The sequence below is a fragment of the Ahaetulla prasina genome, chromosome 1 (genome assembly GCF_028640845.1).
Source record: "Ahaetulla prasina isolate Xishuangbanna chromosome 1, ASM2864084v1, whole genome shotgun sequence".
NCBI lineage: Eukaryota > Metazoa > Chordata > Lepidosauria > Squamata > Colubridae > Ahaetulla > Ahaetulla prasina.
Genome location: NC_080539.1, coordinates 87,500,416 through 87,517,991, shown reverse-complemented (window position 1 = coordinate 87,517,991; position 17,576 = coordinate 87,500,416). Strand labels below are relative to the sequence as shown.

Genomic DNA, 17,576 nt, shown 5'->3' with positions numbered 1-17,576 from the left:
GACCTAGTCCCAAATCAATGAGACGTCAATACTGAATTGTATTATCCTTCAAACAGGGGAATTATTTTGATATAGCTCTGAGTACCCTTTATACCAAGGGTGAAATTCATTTACCTTTGCTACCGGTTTGCAAATGGAGCATGAAGAGGGGCAAAAACGAGACATGATTATGTCCGGACAGGTGGACGGAGCCTCCCGCTGTAGGCGCTACCAGTTCACCTAAGCCGGACAGAACTGGCTGAATTTCACCACTGCTTTATACCAATAGTTTAGAACTTCCTAGTCAGTGACCTGATGATCATTTCTAAAAAGGGGACAACATTTGCTTGTATAATTGTTTGTGTTTCTTACATCTATTACACAGAACAGGCCCCTACAAACATTACTGCCCGTTAGTGGCTTCTAACAAACAGGAACATCCTCCCTACATAGAAGTAAATAAAAGAGAAGCAAAGCCTGAAAACAGTTTTCCCCACCTATATTGATTTATTCACATTGAAAATAGGCAAAAAGGTTGTTTATAATTAAAAAAAAAGTTGGAAGAAGAGTCATGAATTTAACAACAACAAAAAAAGAACAGTTTATAAAAACAATGCATATTCTATCTTGATGAAGCCAAGGATGATGGAAGTCACAACCTTCGGCATAGTAGATAATTACAGGCAGTAGATTGCTTTCAGGAAAATAGAAATGTCCCCCTAAATTATACATAGTACAACCAGGTGAAGAAAAAGTGTCTGATGCACCACACTCGGGGGAAAGACTTTTAGATTGAACATTCACTATTTGAGGTCCTTTGCCAGCTGTATTCTTAGTGACAAAATGTTCCAATGAGATATAAAATATTAAAGATACTTATGCATGTACTGTTTTCCAACAGTAGTAATTCAATTGTTTTGCAGATGTTCTGAAAAGATGGTCCGAGAGGCTTCCGCCATGTGGCTACACCACAAATTCTTCTGGGAACTGATCTTCTCCTAAGAGATCTAAAGACAAGCAGTTCATGGACCTCTTTCCATAGAGGGCTGACTTAGTTTTACAATCGGCTGTTGAATACACACATCCATAGCTGGCTAGCTTATCCTCTAAGGCACAACCAAATGTATAACTGTGAGAGGTATCCGAAGACAACGTGGTACTCAGTGGTGGATGTAGACATTTGCGGAGACGGACGTCATCTAGACTTTGGCTGTGCTGCTCTGGGGACTTTGCTGCTTTGGGTAGAGCAATCTGCTAATTAAAGAAGAGCACATTTTTTAAAACATTCCGCATTCAGCAAACAGGACATCAAAAAAAGTTTGTTTATGCAAGTTTCCCCAATTATCCTCTCATTCAATATTATCAGCATTTCTTTGTGAAACTTGTCTCGGTGAAAAAGCTATGAACCAATTATAAGCAATTATGAAGTTACTCAGTGCTCAATGGCCACATTCTCAGCTCCATACATATCATTCCCACTGGTATATATACTAAACTAAGTGTTAAATAATCTGAATTGAAAGAATTAAGAAACAGATTTAACAAATCACATGCATGCAACTTGGTACGAGCACTTTGTTTTATCGCTGATTTTAATGTTTTCATTAATATATCGTTAATATTATAATTATGTGTGTATTATGTGATCTGACTTGAACAATAAATACTGAGATTTAGATGTTTGCTAAAATGTTCTACTATTTGGATTTAGATCCAAATAATAAAGTTGGCTAAGGTGGACAGTTTACAGAAGGGGTCAAATAAACATCAACTGCATAAATAAGGTATGGGAGACAGAATTCCAAAATATATGACCTTTCATTTCTGCAGGTTATTTATGAAACTGTAGCAAATAGAACTTCTGTGCACAGGAGAGACCAACATAGTTAAGGAAGAAGCTATTCTGTTTGGTTTTCTCTTCATTCCTTTTGGATTGTATCTACTAGACTATAGGTCTGGGATTGTGATAATATTGTATTTCAATGTGTATACAAGGTTTTCACAATGTTATAAATATAATGAAGATAACAATGACAAAAATAAAAAAAAAGAAATGGGTCAGATGAAATATAATTTTCTATTCTGTTCTGACCACCCAAAACCAGCACATGAAGATATGTAGATATCTTGAACAATGGGCTATGACCGAGAAGACCTCAGTTCAAATCCTTTATTATCCATGAACTTCATAGGATGTTATTTTTGTCGGTGTAGCTTATCTTTACTGAATTGCTGTAAGACTAAATAGGTTGTCTTTCTTCCATATACCTGCAAGGCAATGGCTGAAGATATTAACACTGAGAAGCCTTCAATCAAGAGGACACCAAGCCCTTAATGGTAATTAAGTTATACTTTATGTTCATAAATATCTGGACATGCTCCACCAAATCTGAGCACTGTTATAATTCAACTAAAATGGAGCATTTTATTATATTTACAGAAATGTGCTACAAGACCACAATCCAGTGGTGAAATCCTCTGTGGGTTGCCACTGGTTCAATGCTCGTGCATTCATGGTTCACACAGAAAAAGGAGCCATTTGAAGGTAAGTAGAACAGTGAGGGGGGAGGACAGCTGTGCCACACAATTTAGATTGGCGCAACAATATATATAGTGAATATAAATTTATATAAATTTATATAATTTATATAATTTATATATATAACTTATATACGATTTATATAGTGAATATAAATCGTGCGTCACAGCTGATCGTTGGAAATACCGGTTCAGATGAACCGGTAGCTTTTATTACTACTGGTTTGCCTGAACTGGTGTGAACCGGTAGCATTTCAGCCCTCCACAATCTTAACTGCATGTTTAACTTTCATTCTATAGTTAAAAGGGGTACATAAGATCACCCCTGGTTAGGCTATGTCTACGCAGCTAAACAAATTCAGTGTTACACAGTCATCATTTGATATGTATCACCTGTTTGAAGAGTTTCACAGTTTAAAGAGAGTGAACTAAACTACCTAGGATTATTGATTCTAGGAAAATTAACCATTTTTTGCCTCTGCTAAACTGAATTTGACTTCACTTTTATATCTTTATTGCTCATGTATGCTAGGAAATGAAATGTGGGAAACATTCTTTACTGAGCACTTTGAGCTCCCCCAATAAACTGAGAATAAATAGCAAATCCCACAAATATATTCAGTTTTTTCAACCACACTTGGAACATACAGTAACATTAACATTAAAGTGAGAAGATGAAAGTATATTTTCATCTCTATTCAGGTCAAGTTATTATTGCTTAAGCATTTCACAGGACCCTACTTTGGAAACTAACTCCAAAAACTAAGACTTTCTATGAATTCTTTGTTTGGGATCCTATCCAGTTTCTAGAATATGTTACACTAGGTGTAGGTGTGACAAATAGATGTGTCACAAATCCAAATTTCCTCCAAATAAGTTGATTTCTTTTGTCAGATGGTGGCATTTTAAACTTCTACATTTTATGAGCAACTCTTCTGTAGCTAGGGAATTTTAAAAGTATGATTTCTGGGGGCCAGCCAGGAATAACAGGATGAAATGATGATGCATAAATGCGCAATGTATGAATTTGGGCAAAAATATTAGGGGTGATATTTAATTTCCCCCCCTCCCAAGAAGTTGATATGAAACATGATGTTTTAATTTAGATGTGCACTGAAAAAAAAAAAGGAAAAAGAAGGATTTCATTTCTCAGCACTCTGCAATCAACCGCTGTGGCACAATTTTGTGATGGTGGCATTCTGGTGGACTCACAGAGGAATCAAAGTGGCTGGATACAGCAGAAGAGAAATGAAATGAGATTTATGTTCACTCTTTAATGAATCATGATCTTACCTGATTAAGCGAGTCTGCACTCTGGCCTTTGACCTTTATTACGGTGACATGTACCATAGATAGGGGGTTCTTACTAATATCTGTGAGGGGCAGAGAGGAAACCAGGATAGTCGGTGACAGTCAAAAATGAAGACGGGTTCTGCAGCTTCCAGAGACAGAGTTGGAGCCAGCTCTCAACATACAAATTAATACAATTGTAATCAAAAGAAAAGACTCAATTCAATGCATGATAAACTCTGGGCTCCCAGGATAAGATCCTAAAATTGTTCAAACAAGTCAGCCAGAATGGCAAGACTTATTTCTTGCAGAGGAACACTATAGCAGTAGAGATTGTAGATGTCCCATTAAGTGGTGAACCTGATTCAAAGCTCGAGTATGTCTATATATGGCTCAACTATGCTTGGTTTTAGTTGGATCTGGATGCATTGATTTCATAGGTAGGCCTACATAAAGATTAGAGTTTGTATCTATTTTTTAAAAACTTCAGTCCAAAAGACAAACCTTCCAGTAATATGAATCCCCTTGTTTTAGATTACTTCTTGAAGATAAGGGATGATAAAATAACTTTAAATTTTTCACCCAAACCTTTCCCCCCCCTAATATAATTTACACCTACTGGCCAGTCATAATGGTATGCTGCCCACCAGTTCACACATCCAGTCTTATAACTATCTGATACACTATGGTACACTAATACTCACAGGTAAATGAACGTAAGTATTTAATAACAATTTGTAAAGCAAGTTGTAGAGAAAGCAAAACATATATTCAAATTGAAGTTTCTGAAATTTATAAAAAGGGCTGAATGTACTAATGCTTCATTTAGCAATTTAGGAGCCCCACTTTTTAGAGAAACTGATGAATTTACCATTATGCCTTATGAAATCCAGACCACACAAAATGTTGGCCTTCCATCTTTCTTAATCAACAATGGACAAATAAACCTATCCATATATGTCTTCCTTCACCCTTTACATACAAACCCTTCCAGTTCAGTGAAAGAGTAGAATTGAAGTGTCTTACATAAAATTGATCTCATCTGAATAACAGATAATCCAGCTTGTTTTAGTTAGAGTTAAGGAAGATCAACATTTTACTAACAGGAGGCAACACTAAAGAAGAATCATGCAAATGTCATCTTACCTTGGCACCAAATATCATCTTTTGCCTGACAATCAATAGATTCCTCACGGATCATTTCTTCAAAATGTGATTCATCGGCAGGTAAAGTGTCTGGCTCATCTACAGCCAATTCCACCTCTGGACACAATATAAGCATGGTTAGCAAGAATGCTGCCTTTTTCTAAACCTACCTGCCAACCATTTTTCTGATGTTTCCAGCTTGCCTTGAAGACAAAAATGGCTACTAGCGATTCTGTCCTTTCACAACTTACCCTCATCGTGCAAGTCATTTTCGGCTTTCTCTTTGCTGTTGCTGTCAATTCCAGAACTACTATAACTGATGTTGGAACTGCAGGACTGCTCCTTCTGATGGATTGGATCCATCCCAAAGGGTTCGTCCACAGACATTTCCATGGAGATGTGTTGTCTTGAGTCAGCCTCAATGCCAGAGGTGTGTGAACTGCCATGGCTGTCAGTAGACTGTCGAGATAGGCGGTTGTTACTCTCACTTCCTCTGCTGCTCCCACTGTCATGCGAATGCTTATCTGATGGATCAAAATCTATCTCCAAAGTATCACTGATGTAGGATTCTCGATACCTCTTTTTCTCTGGAAGAGTGGAGGGGGAAGATAAAGAAAAGTGTGAAAAAGAAATAAATAAACTGAATTTTACATAACAATTGAAGTTACATAACACCAGAAAAATTACAGCCACGCGATACCAAACATGTTACAGGAAAAAGAGAAATAAAACCTAGCAACCGAGAACTAATTTATTTTTAAAAATGCAATATCCCACATAATTATCATATAGTATTTGTTGCGGTGGGACAGTAGTTAGAGTGCAGTACTGCGGGCTACTTCTGCTGACTGCCGCTAACTGCAATTTGGCAGTCTGAATCTCACCAGGCTCAAGGTTGACCTATCCTTCCATCCTTCTGAGGTCGGTAAAATGAAGACCCAGATTGTTGGGGACAATATGCTGAGTCTGTAAACTGTTTAGAGAGGGCTGTAAAGTACTGTAAAGTGGTATATAAGTCTAAGCGCTATTGCTATTGTTCCACATAGCAGTTTTCCTTGCTCTTCATTCAACCATACTTCTTTTGTATAGGAATTATTCTGTGTGTTGAAATTAATAAAAAATGGATATTCTTACAGAGGAAAAATAAGTTGGAAACAGTATGAATGCATCCCTACCAACATGCAACATTTATTCTGAACATTTATTCTGAAAGTAATTTGTGATTTTTTTGTGTGATAGTGTTATGCTAGTTTTGCAGTTGTTTAATGACCACTTAATGTACTGTATTATAGCCCTAAGCTGGAACATACACATTTTTTGAGACTACCTACTTTCAATAGGATCTGCCTATCCAATAAGATCAGGAAGATTCAGAGAGGTCATCCATAGCAGAGGTGGGTTTCAGCAGGTTCTGACCAGTTCTGGAGAACCGGTAGCAGAAATTCTGATTAGTTTGGAGAACCGGTAGTAAAAATTCTGACTGGCCCCACCCCCATCTATTCTCTGCCTCTCAAGTCCCAGCTGATCGGGAAGAAATAGGGATTTTGCAGTAACCTTCCACTGGATTGGGGAGGGAATGGAGATTTTACAGTATCCTTTCCTTGCCACGCCCACCAAGCCATGCCACACCCATCAAGCCACACCCACAGAACCAGTAGTAAAAATTTTTGAAACCCACCACTGAACCATAGGAACAATGGAGGCAGACTTGTACATCCACCCATAGGAAACTGAGACTGTCCCTTCTTACAGTAAGATATTTGTGTAATGTAGGATTATGTTCTTCAGTCTAGAGATGGAAGCTCTTGTTTATTGGGAGTAATTATTTACTATTGTCATCAATTTTATGGAAGTTGGGTATGTAAACTGCTAAAAGTTCGCAATAATTGGAGGGGCCCATTAGCTCAGACAGATAAAATAAATAGATAAATAAAGAATAAAATAGAAAACTGTGTCAGAAAACTTTCTCTTCTTTCATCTCACCATCTGCCTTTTTTTTGGCTCCAAACAAGCAAACCAGAAAAGGTAATAATGATAAGCAGTAGTTACAGGCTTCATTGAAAGTTAATTAATAAAATATCAACTTTGGCAGTTGTCTAACATCGTCACTCTTTGATATTGCTCCTGCTTGCCTCAACTGGCTCAAATAATGTATTTAGCTTATCAAATATTTACATATTCCACCAACCCACCCACCAACCCACCCACTAACCAAGTTAATCAGGGCTTTCATTTTTAAAAAAAAAAACATTTTTATCGGCAGCATCATTTTCACATACCTTCTGCATCTTCCATTATCTGGATCTGCTTGAGTACAGGCTGGATATTAAGAAACAACCGGTGACTGTTGCTGAGCAGCTGTAGCAAATGTCGAGAGCGGAAGGGGCAGCCTGTGTAGTAAACCAGCTTACGGGCAGAAGGCAAGCCATCTGGCTGGATCACAAATTTTTTCCCCTAAATGAAAAAAAAAGAAAGACAAGAGAGGAGAGGGAAGGAAAAATGTAAGTCTTTGAAGGACACTGGAATGAATCACAGAAGCTGTGCACACACACAAAAAAGGCCTTTACTATGATAAATAAAGTCCACTATGGATGTTCAGGTACAACTTTTCCTGTCGAATTATGACTGCTTCCTATCAGTAAGCTTACCACCCTGGTCCCAACATCTTTAAAGCTTGGCATTTCTTCAGATGTCGAGATCTTTTAACAGCCTCATTTATAAAAGCAGGTAAAGAATCTTTGATGGGTTGAGGCTGTATCTTTGCACTATTTTCTGGGAATTTTTTTTTTTTGTGCTAAATTCAAGCCTTTTCCAGAATGTACCACCACTTTACACACGAGCATGGATTCCTTTATACAGTTTCTCTCCGAGATTCCATACAAGCAATTATCGGTGGGGTTGGAGGCAGACAATTGGGCTTCTTGCAGCTTATATGCACCTAGTGAACCTGGAGGGATCTGGCAGCTTCATATGCCAAGGTAGAAGCTAGAGGGCTCATCAGAAGGTGACCATCCTCCTGGGATAAGCTTAAAGGAGATACACCAGTCTAAGGAAATCATGACTGGGTTCTTTTTGACTGGTTGCCTTTGCTGTGGACATGGACTATCACAGTTTTTGCCAGAGCCAGAGCAGCAGGCATATCACATTTTTAGCACACAGACTTCTTGTCCTCCTCATAGAACATAGTACAGGGGACTTGAAGCACATTACAATTTTGTCACTATTTCTTTCCTAAAGCACTTCAGGCCTGGACAGATTCACTTCTTGGAAACTCTCTATAAGGCAGCGGTATCCAAACTTGGCAACTTTCTGGCTGAGGAATTCTGGGTGTTGAAGTCCACAAGTCTGAAAGTTGCCAAGTTTGGAGACCCCTGCTATAAGGGGACTGTGAGTTCATTCCGAGAACAGGGAGGGCTCAGTGGATCCACCACTATCTTACTAATTTCCTAGGTTATTTAATACATGAGATGGAAGAAGTAATAAGTTAGCCATCAGGTTGGCCAGTGAAGGATATGTACTCTATGTTATACAAAAAGTCTATTAGCTCTAACCAAAAATTGGGACCATTTTCACTTCAACTTACATGTGTGTGCAGGTTTCTGTTCTCCTCCTATGTACTCACTGCCCTCTTTTGGCATTGCTACTACAATTTATTTTATTTTAATATACTATCATTGCAATTCTATATAGAAGTTCACTTAATTCACTTGAATTAATTCCTGGGTACATGAATAAAGGACTGCAGGACTACAGGTTAAATTACATTTTATCTATTTCTGTTCTAAAATAGACGTACACATGTATACAGATTTATGTATGTTCATACATTTTGTATTTAATTTATATTTATCTGTTTCAAGCTTTTAACAAATAACATGATTTAAACTAAAAGTAGGTTTAAGAAGTCATATTTAACACTTACCAAAAATGCAACTTTTCCAATATGTGACCAGGGGAAATCATAAAGTAGTTGACGAACATGGTTTATTTCCTGTAACAATATTAAACGCATGAGAATCCATTTCCCCCCCAAAAAAACATGATTCTAAAATTTGATTCATGCAATATTAAAGGCTATTTCTGCATCTTAAAAGTGCCACAATGACATTTTAATGTTGAATTTCTAAAATTATCTACTAATAGTTTAATATTATTGTAGGTTTGCTTTACTTTTGTAAAGCTGGATTGTGCAGGATGAACTTCGGAAGGAAATATATTTTTGAAATCTCCATGCTAAAGTTGTTGTCAACATTTCAACAAGAACATTGACTATCAGTTCTTTACCTGATGTTAATATGAAATTCAGAATGTAAGCCTCAGTAAAATGAGGAAAGAAATGTTCTGGTGACATTAACTTCTTTATATACTATCAACAATACTGAAGCCAAAATTTCCATTAAAATGTCTATTACTAATCTATTTGGACCAGGAACTTTCCTTGTTTTTATAGATTTAATTTATAACTATTCAAAAGTTCCTTAATTTTCTTTTCAAAGATACTTGATTGAAATTCCTTTGACCTTTTCTTTCAAGATGCATATGTAATAAGCCAACGCTTAACGTATGTTTTGAAAGTATTCAACGTACAGTAATTATCACATTTGCAGAGTGTCTATTAATGTAAAAAGCTCATCTCACATTCCTTTTTGAACCAATCAAGGAAATTTAAATCTTTTAATGGTGATACATTAATGGCTATTCTTAACCTCAAGTCATATTAGCAGAATGTGGTTGGATATAACAGATTGTGCAATTGTTTATGTGATTTACTAAGGATAAAGATATTAAAAAACAATCTAGTCAAGAACAAGTCTTATATGGGGCTAAACAAACCCTTATTTTTACTTTGTATTTAAGGTTTGTCATATAACCATTTGATTAAATTCAAATATATAATTTGGAAGTACACTTCAACTATGTAATCAAAATTATTTAGAATAATACTGTAAGCTAATACAGTGTCAGAATAAAAAAAATAATTAAAATATATAGCTATTATCATATAGTCAATTTTTTAGTGAAACATGAGCAAAACATCTATAGAAAATTTCTGGGTTATCTTTTATTGTCTAATAATAATTAATAAAATTAATCAAACAGTGATAAAATCCCAAATACCCTTAATGTCCAAATCTTAAAACAAAATTTTAAAAAACCCTACCATTTTCTCCTACAATCCCACTGATGAAGAAAGTAACCTGAGTACTTGTGAATAGACTAAAGAATTAACACTAATTTTATTTATTTATATCCCACCTTTATTATTTTTACTCAAAGCAGAGAACATATTCAACATACCTTCCTCCTCCTACTTTCCCCACAACAAAAACCCTGTGAGTTGAGTTGGGCTGAGAGAGAATGACTGGCCCAGTCACCCAGCTGGCTTTCCTGGCTAAGGAGGGACTTGAACTGACAGTCTCTTGCTTTCTAGCCTGTTGTCTTAACCACTGGACCAAATTGGCTCTGGTTATAATACTATATTATGGCTGAAACTCATGTCCAAGAACTGAACTGAACTTAATGTGACTTGTTTCTGAATATAAGCCTGCTCCAACATACATGACTCTTCTATTCCAGAAAGACTTGCGTCTATTGGCATTGGACCGACTTCCTAATTGTGGCCTGGCTACTTTGCATTGCATGCACAATACGCATTTGTATGTACTTGAACATGAAAATGTGACCCATGGAAACATTAATGTCAATCTTAATAAAGTGAGAGCTTATATACCTGAAGGGATATACGAAGGGTTCTTACCTGATAGATGTGTATCCCTTTAAGCGTCAAACCAAGGATGATTGTAGGACGATCTTCCTTCTTATCCTGAGAAGAGAGAGAGATTCAGCATGAGAAGGAATTCTGTATCTTCACTTCCCTGAGAATTAGTGGAGATGCTATGACCCACCAAAAGACAGCCACAGCCTATAGTGATTCTCAACCTGACACAGTTGCAGGCTAGAACTATGGTCAAGGTTATCTCCCATCAGCAATATTACTCTCCCGTAAGCAATACCCTCCTTTGGAAAATAAGGTTTTGTTACATTCATCCATGCTTTAGGAACTTCTTGAAGGAATGACTGAAATATTCTATGTAAAGAACCGACCTTGAAGACTCAGAAGATTTTAGCTGCCTGCCTCATGAAGATGTGGACATGTGGGAGCATGTTGAACTAAATTGGAAGTGACTGCATCTGTTACAGGGAGGTTACAAGCTCTGCTCAAGCTTCTGCTTTTAATTTTTAAAGTTGTTTCCAAGGTGAAATTCCTATGGCAACAGTTATCTCAATGTGTCTCTACTTTATCACTCTTCGCCCCACTTCCTGTTAAGGTCCACCTTGTAGAACAGGGGTGTCAAACTCGCGGCGTCACATTGTTGACACGTGATGTATTGTGACTTTTTCCCCCTTCGCTAAAATGTGGGCGGATGTGGCCAGTGTGATGCATCTGGGCTGTGGGCTGCAAGTTTGACATTCCTGTTGTAGAAATTCCATTCCTGTGGTTGTGTTCATGCAACACTTTCAACCAAATCAGGAAAAGACCCAGCAGCTGCATTTGCACACCTGACACGAATGCTAAGCTGGAGTTAACATTAGCTGTTTCATGGCTTACCTTCTCACGCAAACAGGTTAATTTTTGACTTAATATCTTGTGGTATGTGTATCTGTGTAGGCAACCTATGTGAATAACAACCTACGTCCAGCACTGTTATTTTCTATTGTTGATTCTAAACTAAAGAATGGTTTACTCAACCACTTTAAGGAGATATAGCAAGACTTTTTGCAATCACATTTGAGAATGGAACTGGACATTTCATTGATTTCTAAGAATATTTTTTTTTTAATCAACTAGTCAAAAAGTACTAATGTTGCTGAACTCTTTATTCTGTTCTGGATGCCGGGTCCTTTCTCTGTAGGGAAAACAAATGATCAAGGAAAGCCCTTTCTCTCAGAATTCCTACCCAGCAATACAAAATACTTCTTTCTAGCACTGAATAGTTTGAGATGGAAAGAGCATAAAACACACACAGAGAGAGACACACACATCACTATTTTTCTGCCTAAAGGGTCACTTGCATCAAACTTTTCCAGTCATTTCAGGACTGATGAAATGGAAGATGGAGTGAGAAGAGCATTTTTTTTTTAAGCAAACACAGGTTGTAGCCAATAAGCTGACAATTCAAGCTCCAAAGGATTAGCCAAGACCATCACAAGATCTCTGAGAAAAGCCCTCAGCAGGATGCATGGAAGTCTTTTGTTCTCCACCTTGGTTTCATCGCTAGGCAGCATCCACCCATGATAAACAGGAGCTATGAATTAGGGAATTAACAGTTTAAGGATTAGGTTTTGACTGGCGCAACTCCGAGTAGTAATTCCAGATTTCTCTTTTATCCAATTATGCTGATTATGAAAGAGATTCTTGTGAAGGTATCAGCAGTTTAACAAATGTTGTTTTGAAACCTTAGATTGAAATCTATGCCTACTTCATAAACAATTATCCATCTTTCTTCTTTTTCTTTTTCTTCTTCTTCAACACCACCACCACCACAGAATGCAATAGTGAAAGAGAAATAAATACAGTTTGTCTAACCATCAGCATATGGGGGATGGTGGAGGAGGAGCACATACATACTCATAATCACTCCCTCACTCCCTCACTCCCTCCAGTATTTCAAGTTAAGCAGGAATCCAAGTATTAAAGCAACCAATTTTCAACCTGTTGCATACTTGGGCATGAGGCATGTTAGATCTTGCCAGTTTTTAGCACTTTTAGTTTACGTTAGGCAACATCCATGAATATCTTAAAAGAAAAGGAAATATGAGAATAGACGAAGGTTGACAAAAAGCAAGCTTTCTTTTACTGACTATTCTAGAGCGGTGCAAACCCCTGCTATTGAATCTTAATCTGACAGCTACGGCTCTTTCAAAATACATCTAGAATAGGAGCTCAAACAAGATCTACTGGCAGGCAGAATATTATAAACAGGGATGTCCAACCTTGGCAACTTTTAAAACTTACAGACTTCCAACTCCCAGAATTCCTCAGCCAGCATGGCTGGTTGGAGAATTCTGGAAGTTGAAGTCCACAAATCTTAAAGTTGCCATGGTTGGACACCCCAGCTCTAAAGCTTGAAAAAAAGACCTCTTATTGCACCTTATGCAATCTGTAGAAGTGGACAGGGACGTCTTCCAGAAGACACGACTCCTTGACATACTTCAGAATTGCTTCTCTGGTTGACAGCCCTTTCTGTTCCCGGTGCATCTCTGGTGCATGCTTCAAGATGTAATCACTCCCCCGTTTGGCAATTATCTATCCGAAGGGGGAAAGAAACCACAATCAGTTTCCCTTCAATAAACTGACAGGAGAAGGCAGCTAAAATTCAACACATGATCATGTTAAGCTAAAAATAAATTGTCTCAGAAGTTTTTAACGGCCAAACTTTGAACTGCATTCAGTGCAAGGTATTTGTGATAATGCACTTTTTCATTTGCCCGTCTTTGCCAAATAGAGAGCTTTTTCAGTTGTTATTCCTGACTATGGAACACACTCAAAGAGGCCTGCCCACTGCCTTCATTACAATCTCTTTAATTTTGTAAACATATCTTTCCCAAAATACGTTAATCTACAGTTTTTTTGGAGCATTAACACTTTTATTATGTACTTAACTAATTTCTTATTTTTAATGTGAAAAAGAATTAAACTATACAGCACTCCAAACAAGGTGAAGTGCTATATTCAAATGTATAAAAATAAGTTAAAATAAATACAAATATGCATGCATCTTTTTTCCATAATGGAGTTAGCTATTATAATTTGCCACATGTTAGTAAACACTTTCTAATTTTGTCCCTCTTTTAAGTACATGGCAAAACTGCTCAATAAATAATAATAAAAACAGTTATGGTAGGTATATTCATGATTTTCAAAATAACATAAATTTAAGTAATATAAATTTTAATTGAACTGGAGAGAAGTTCAGCAGATATTAGGTTTTTTTTTATCCACCTGCAGCACAATAAAAATTGAATCTGTAAAAACTCTTGTCTTCAGAACACATTTTTGCAAATAGACTCTTCTGTTCAGACTTCACTACATAGAGACCTTCCAGATGTGTGTATTGCAGTCATACAAATACTTAACAATGGCCATACTAAGTGAATTTTGGCAATTGAAATCTGCTCACCTGGAGGGTGCCCGAGTTGGGTAAGTGTAACTTAGTTTATTTTTCAGTTTTTGTTATCGCATCAAAATGGTTATAACTGATAATTGATTTAATGTCAGCAAACATGACTATAGGGATGTAGAAAGAGCTCAGAATGCCCCTAAGTCATTTTGGTGGGACTATCACCCTAGATTTGAATCAATAGCTTCTTAGCTTTTCAAAGTGTGTGAAACCCAAAGAATTTCTCCTGCATGCTGGCCTCTATGACAGTTGGGTACTCTGTAAGAGAGTAATCTAAGAAGGTTTAAGAAGTAGGGTTATGCGGATCTTCAAAGGAGTTCTTCAATTCATCAGAAGTCTGAGCAAACACACCTTCAAAGCAATTCAGTGAAGCAAAGCAATGGCCCCTCCTAATCAGCAGATCAGGGCCTCCTTGTCATTTTGTTTGCAGAAAAGTGGATCAACCAATCAAAGTGGAAGTAATCTCCACATATTCCCCCCCCCTTATCCCCCCAAATGCAGGGATATTCTTAAATAGAGGAAGAAATGTTATCTATGCTACCTTGGACTCCTGGAGTAAAGGTGGGACAGAAATCTCATAAATTAAAAAGCTGGTGAAACCAATAGATGGCAATGAGGAGAGTACAAGACTCATTGACCTCACCTGGCAGTTTTACAAGTCACCTGGACACTTCTCAATATATGGAAGCTGTACATATCTTTCAACTGGAGATCTTTCTTCCAATGTGATTTGTCTCTGTGAGTGAGCCAGACTCTACGCAATTCTTAGCAACCAGCCTATTATATGATCATGTTTGTTAGGGAGCTAGTATGGATTTAGGGGGCTTTTACAACTGAGACTGACTATGCTAGCATTCTTCTGCCTAATCACAGTCTGACCTTTAAAAAGCCCTTAAGATCTACCTTAGACAAGAATTCCTCCTGAATATCCTCTTAATTAGAGGGAGGATCCCTTAGGCGGCTATGGTATGTCTGTTCTTTGTGTACCTCATCAAATTTCACACAGTGTTAATTATCTGGCTGCCTGGGGGCCTGATCTTTCTTAGCTCATCAGCTCAGCACCAAGGGTTTAGGAACCAGAGTTCCAAACAAAATTGCTTGTTTGCTTGCTGCTTGTGGCCTCTTCCCCAACAACTATGACCATGATCACAATTCTTTGCTGCATGCTGCAACAATCCTGAACCTCGAAATCAACTGAGAAGTATTGTATGCATAATCTCACTGCTATACCCTAGGGGGACAGGGAGAGAGACACGTCCCACTGGATGCCAGGTTCCTTTCTGGTAGTAAATTACCTACCTGTCTGATAGCAGGCAAATAATAAGATAAGAACCATGAGGCTTGGACTTTAGGTGTTTGCTAGTACCAAAAGTGGCTCTAAGAAGAGATCAATGCTACTCCTTTCTCATATCACTTAGGTTAATTTTATTCTCAATAGAGAATATCCACAGGAGAGAAAACTGTGGTTGGCTGAGACTGAAGCACTGTATTAGGAAGATGTGTGTATGCATAATTTTACACACCATCCTTTCTTGATATAAAATTCCCTCCTGATCCCTCAGGGATGTATTTCTGGTGATTCAGCCTAGTTTCCACAGTGTTCAGGAGAACAGGTTATATGGCCAGTGAAGTTTTTGCTCCAGGACAATTCCCTGTGTCCCCTTCCACCCTGCACTCTTATTGGATGGGGAATTTTCAGGAAAGGCTGAAGATTTAAGAAGGTTGCTGGTTAGGAAAGAAGTTGATTCTATACAATCTTCTTCCTCAGTGCCATTCCCCCATTTTTCATTTCAAGCTTATTCCAAAGCAGAAGCAGAACATCCAGATTCAGTCACAGTTTTGTTCCATATAATATTAGCCTTGTGAACTCTCAATCTTCCTCTTTCCGATATGTATTCAAGATGGACAGTGATCCATATCTATCTATCTGTCTGTCTGTCTGTCTGTCCGTCCGTCCGTCCATCCATCCATCCGTAGGTCTTGGCGTATTTGGGTCTTTTCCCGTGTAAGGTTGAGAGTATCTTGGTGACATTTCGACAAGGTCACACTTGTCATCTTCAGGCTGGTGCTTACGGCTTTGTGCTTGTGTGAGCAAAGCGTGGTCGGAGCTGCCGTCTCTCTAGAAATACTGGTGGGGAGGTAGGGAGTGTTGGCTTTATTGCTGTAAGCGAGTTTGTTGGCTGTGCTGTTACATCTTGATTGGTTGGTGGAGTTGATATTTGCAGATTAGTCGGCTGTTTTGTAGCATCCTGTGTCCTAGGACCATACTCACACAGGATGCTATGAAACAGCTAACTAATCTGGAAATATCAACTCCACCAACCAATCAAGATGTAACAACACAGCCAACCAACCCGCTTACAGCAGCAAAGCCAACACTCCCCACCTCCCCACCAGTATTTATAGAGAGATGACAGCTCCAACCACGCTTTGCTCAGACAAGCACAAAGCCGTAAGCACCAGCCTGAAGATGACGAGTGAGACCTTGTCGAACGTCGCCAAGACACTCTCAACCTTACATGGGAAAAGACCCGAATACACCAAGACCTACATACACACACACACACACACATACATACATACATACATACATACATACATATTTATGTATGTATTTATATGTATGGGTGCAGGTATATATGTACTATAAGTATATAACATGTGTTTATGTGTGTTATATATGTGTACACTTTTGAGAGCAGGCAATAATTTCATTTTTAATGTGTTCCCACAGTAAAAAAAATGACAATAAAAGTTATCTATCTATCTGATGAAGATCTGTGAGCAGAGATTATGGGAGAACTCCAGAGCTGCCATGAGAAAAAACACATTTGAGTGGCTCATCCTGCAAGGATGTGACCAGCATGAATTGAAGATTGAATTCAGATTACATGTATCCTGTCCAGGCAAAGGTGAAACAAGAATGCAAAGCAGGTGCAAAAGAAGAAACATTCTTAAGCTTTTTTGAACTCACAATGCTTCAAAGCCTAATGGTTTAGCTTCCTTTCCAGACTCACCCATTGAGGGAAATATATCTGAGGTTCAAAATAGTTCTCTCCATGGACGTTATCTTTGTAGTCACCAAGGTCAACCTGCAGACCATAAGCAGCCAGGAGGAAGTATATTTCTTCTTTGTTGGTGCATCGTGACTTCAACACTTGTTCCCTCAGATGGCAGTAATAATAATGCCGGGCCACCCTGTCACTGCAGAGGAGGTAAGAATGAGGTAGGAAAAGAGGACAGACTGTTAGTTAAAAGCAAAATGGTAGAAGAAGGCAAGGAGGACATTTAACCAATTTTCCATCATTAGAGGATTTTTATACTGATGAACAATCAATCCCATCATTTATTGTTAAAGGTAAAAGTTCCCCTTGCACATACGTGCTAGTCGTTGTCGACTCTAGGGGGGCGGTGCTCATCTCTGTTTCAAAGCCGAAGAGC

General features: G+C 38.0%; 1 protein-coding gene across 5 annotated transcripts in view; it reads right to left on the bottom strand.

Annotated features, from left to right (window-relative positions):
* Positions 1-461: 461 nt before the first annotated feature.
* FRMD1 (FERM domain containing 1) overlaps positions 462-17,576 on the bottom strand; it is a 51,826-nt gene continuing 34,711 nt past the window's right edge. For 2 of the 5 annotated variants that reach the window (XM_058167677.1, XM_058167671.1), the window contains exons 6-14: positions 17,153-17,339; positions 13,106-13,261; positions 10,712-10,777; positions 8,876-8,944; positions 7,233-7,407; positions 5,205-5,540; positions 4,954-5,070; positions 3,811-3,890; positions 462-1,233 (exon numbers count right to left, since the gene is read on the bottom strand). In XM_058167677.1, coding sequence (XP_058023660.1) covers positions 943-1,233; positions 3,811-3,890; positions 4,954-5,070; positions 5,205-5,540; positions 7,233-7,407; positions 8,876-8,944; positions 10,712-10,777; positions 13,106-13,261; positions 17,153-17,339 — 1,477 coding nt within the window. In that variant the 3' untranslated portion in view covers positions 462-942. The remainder of the gene's footprint in view (positions 1,234-3,810; positions 3,891-4,953; positions 5,071-5,204; positions 5,541-7,232; positions 7,408-8,875; positions 8,945-10,711; positions 10,778-13,105; positions 13,262-17,152; positions 17,340-17,576) is intronic. The other 3 variants (XM_058167684.1, XM_058167689.1, XM_058167695.1) reach the window with 3 other exon arrangements.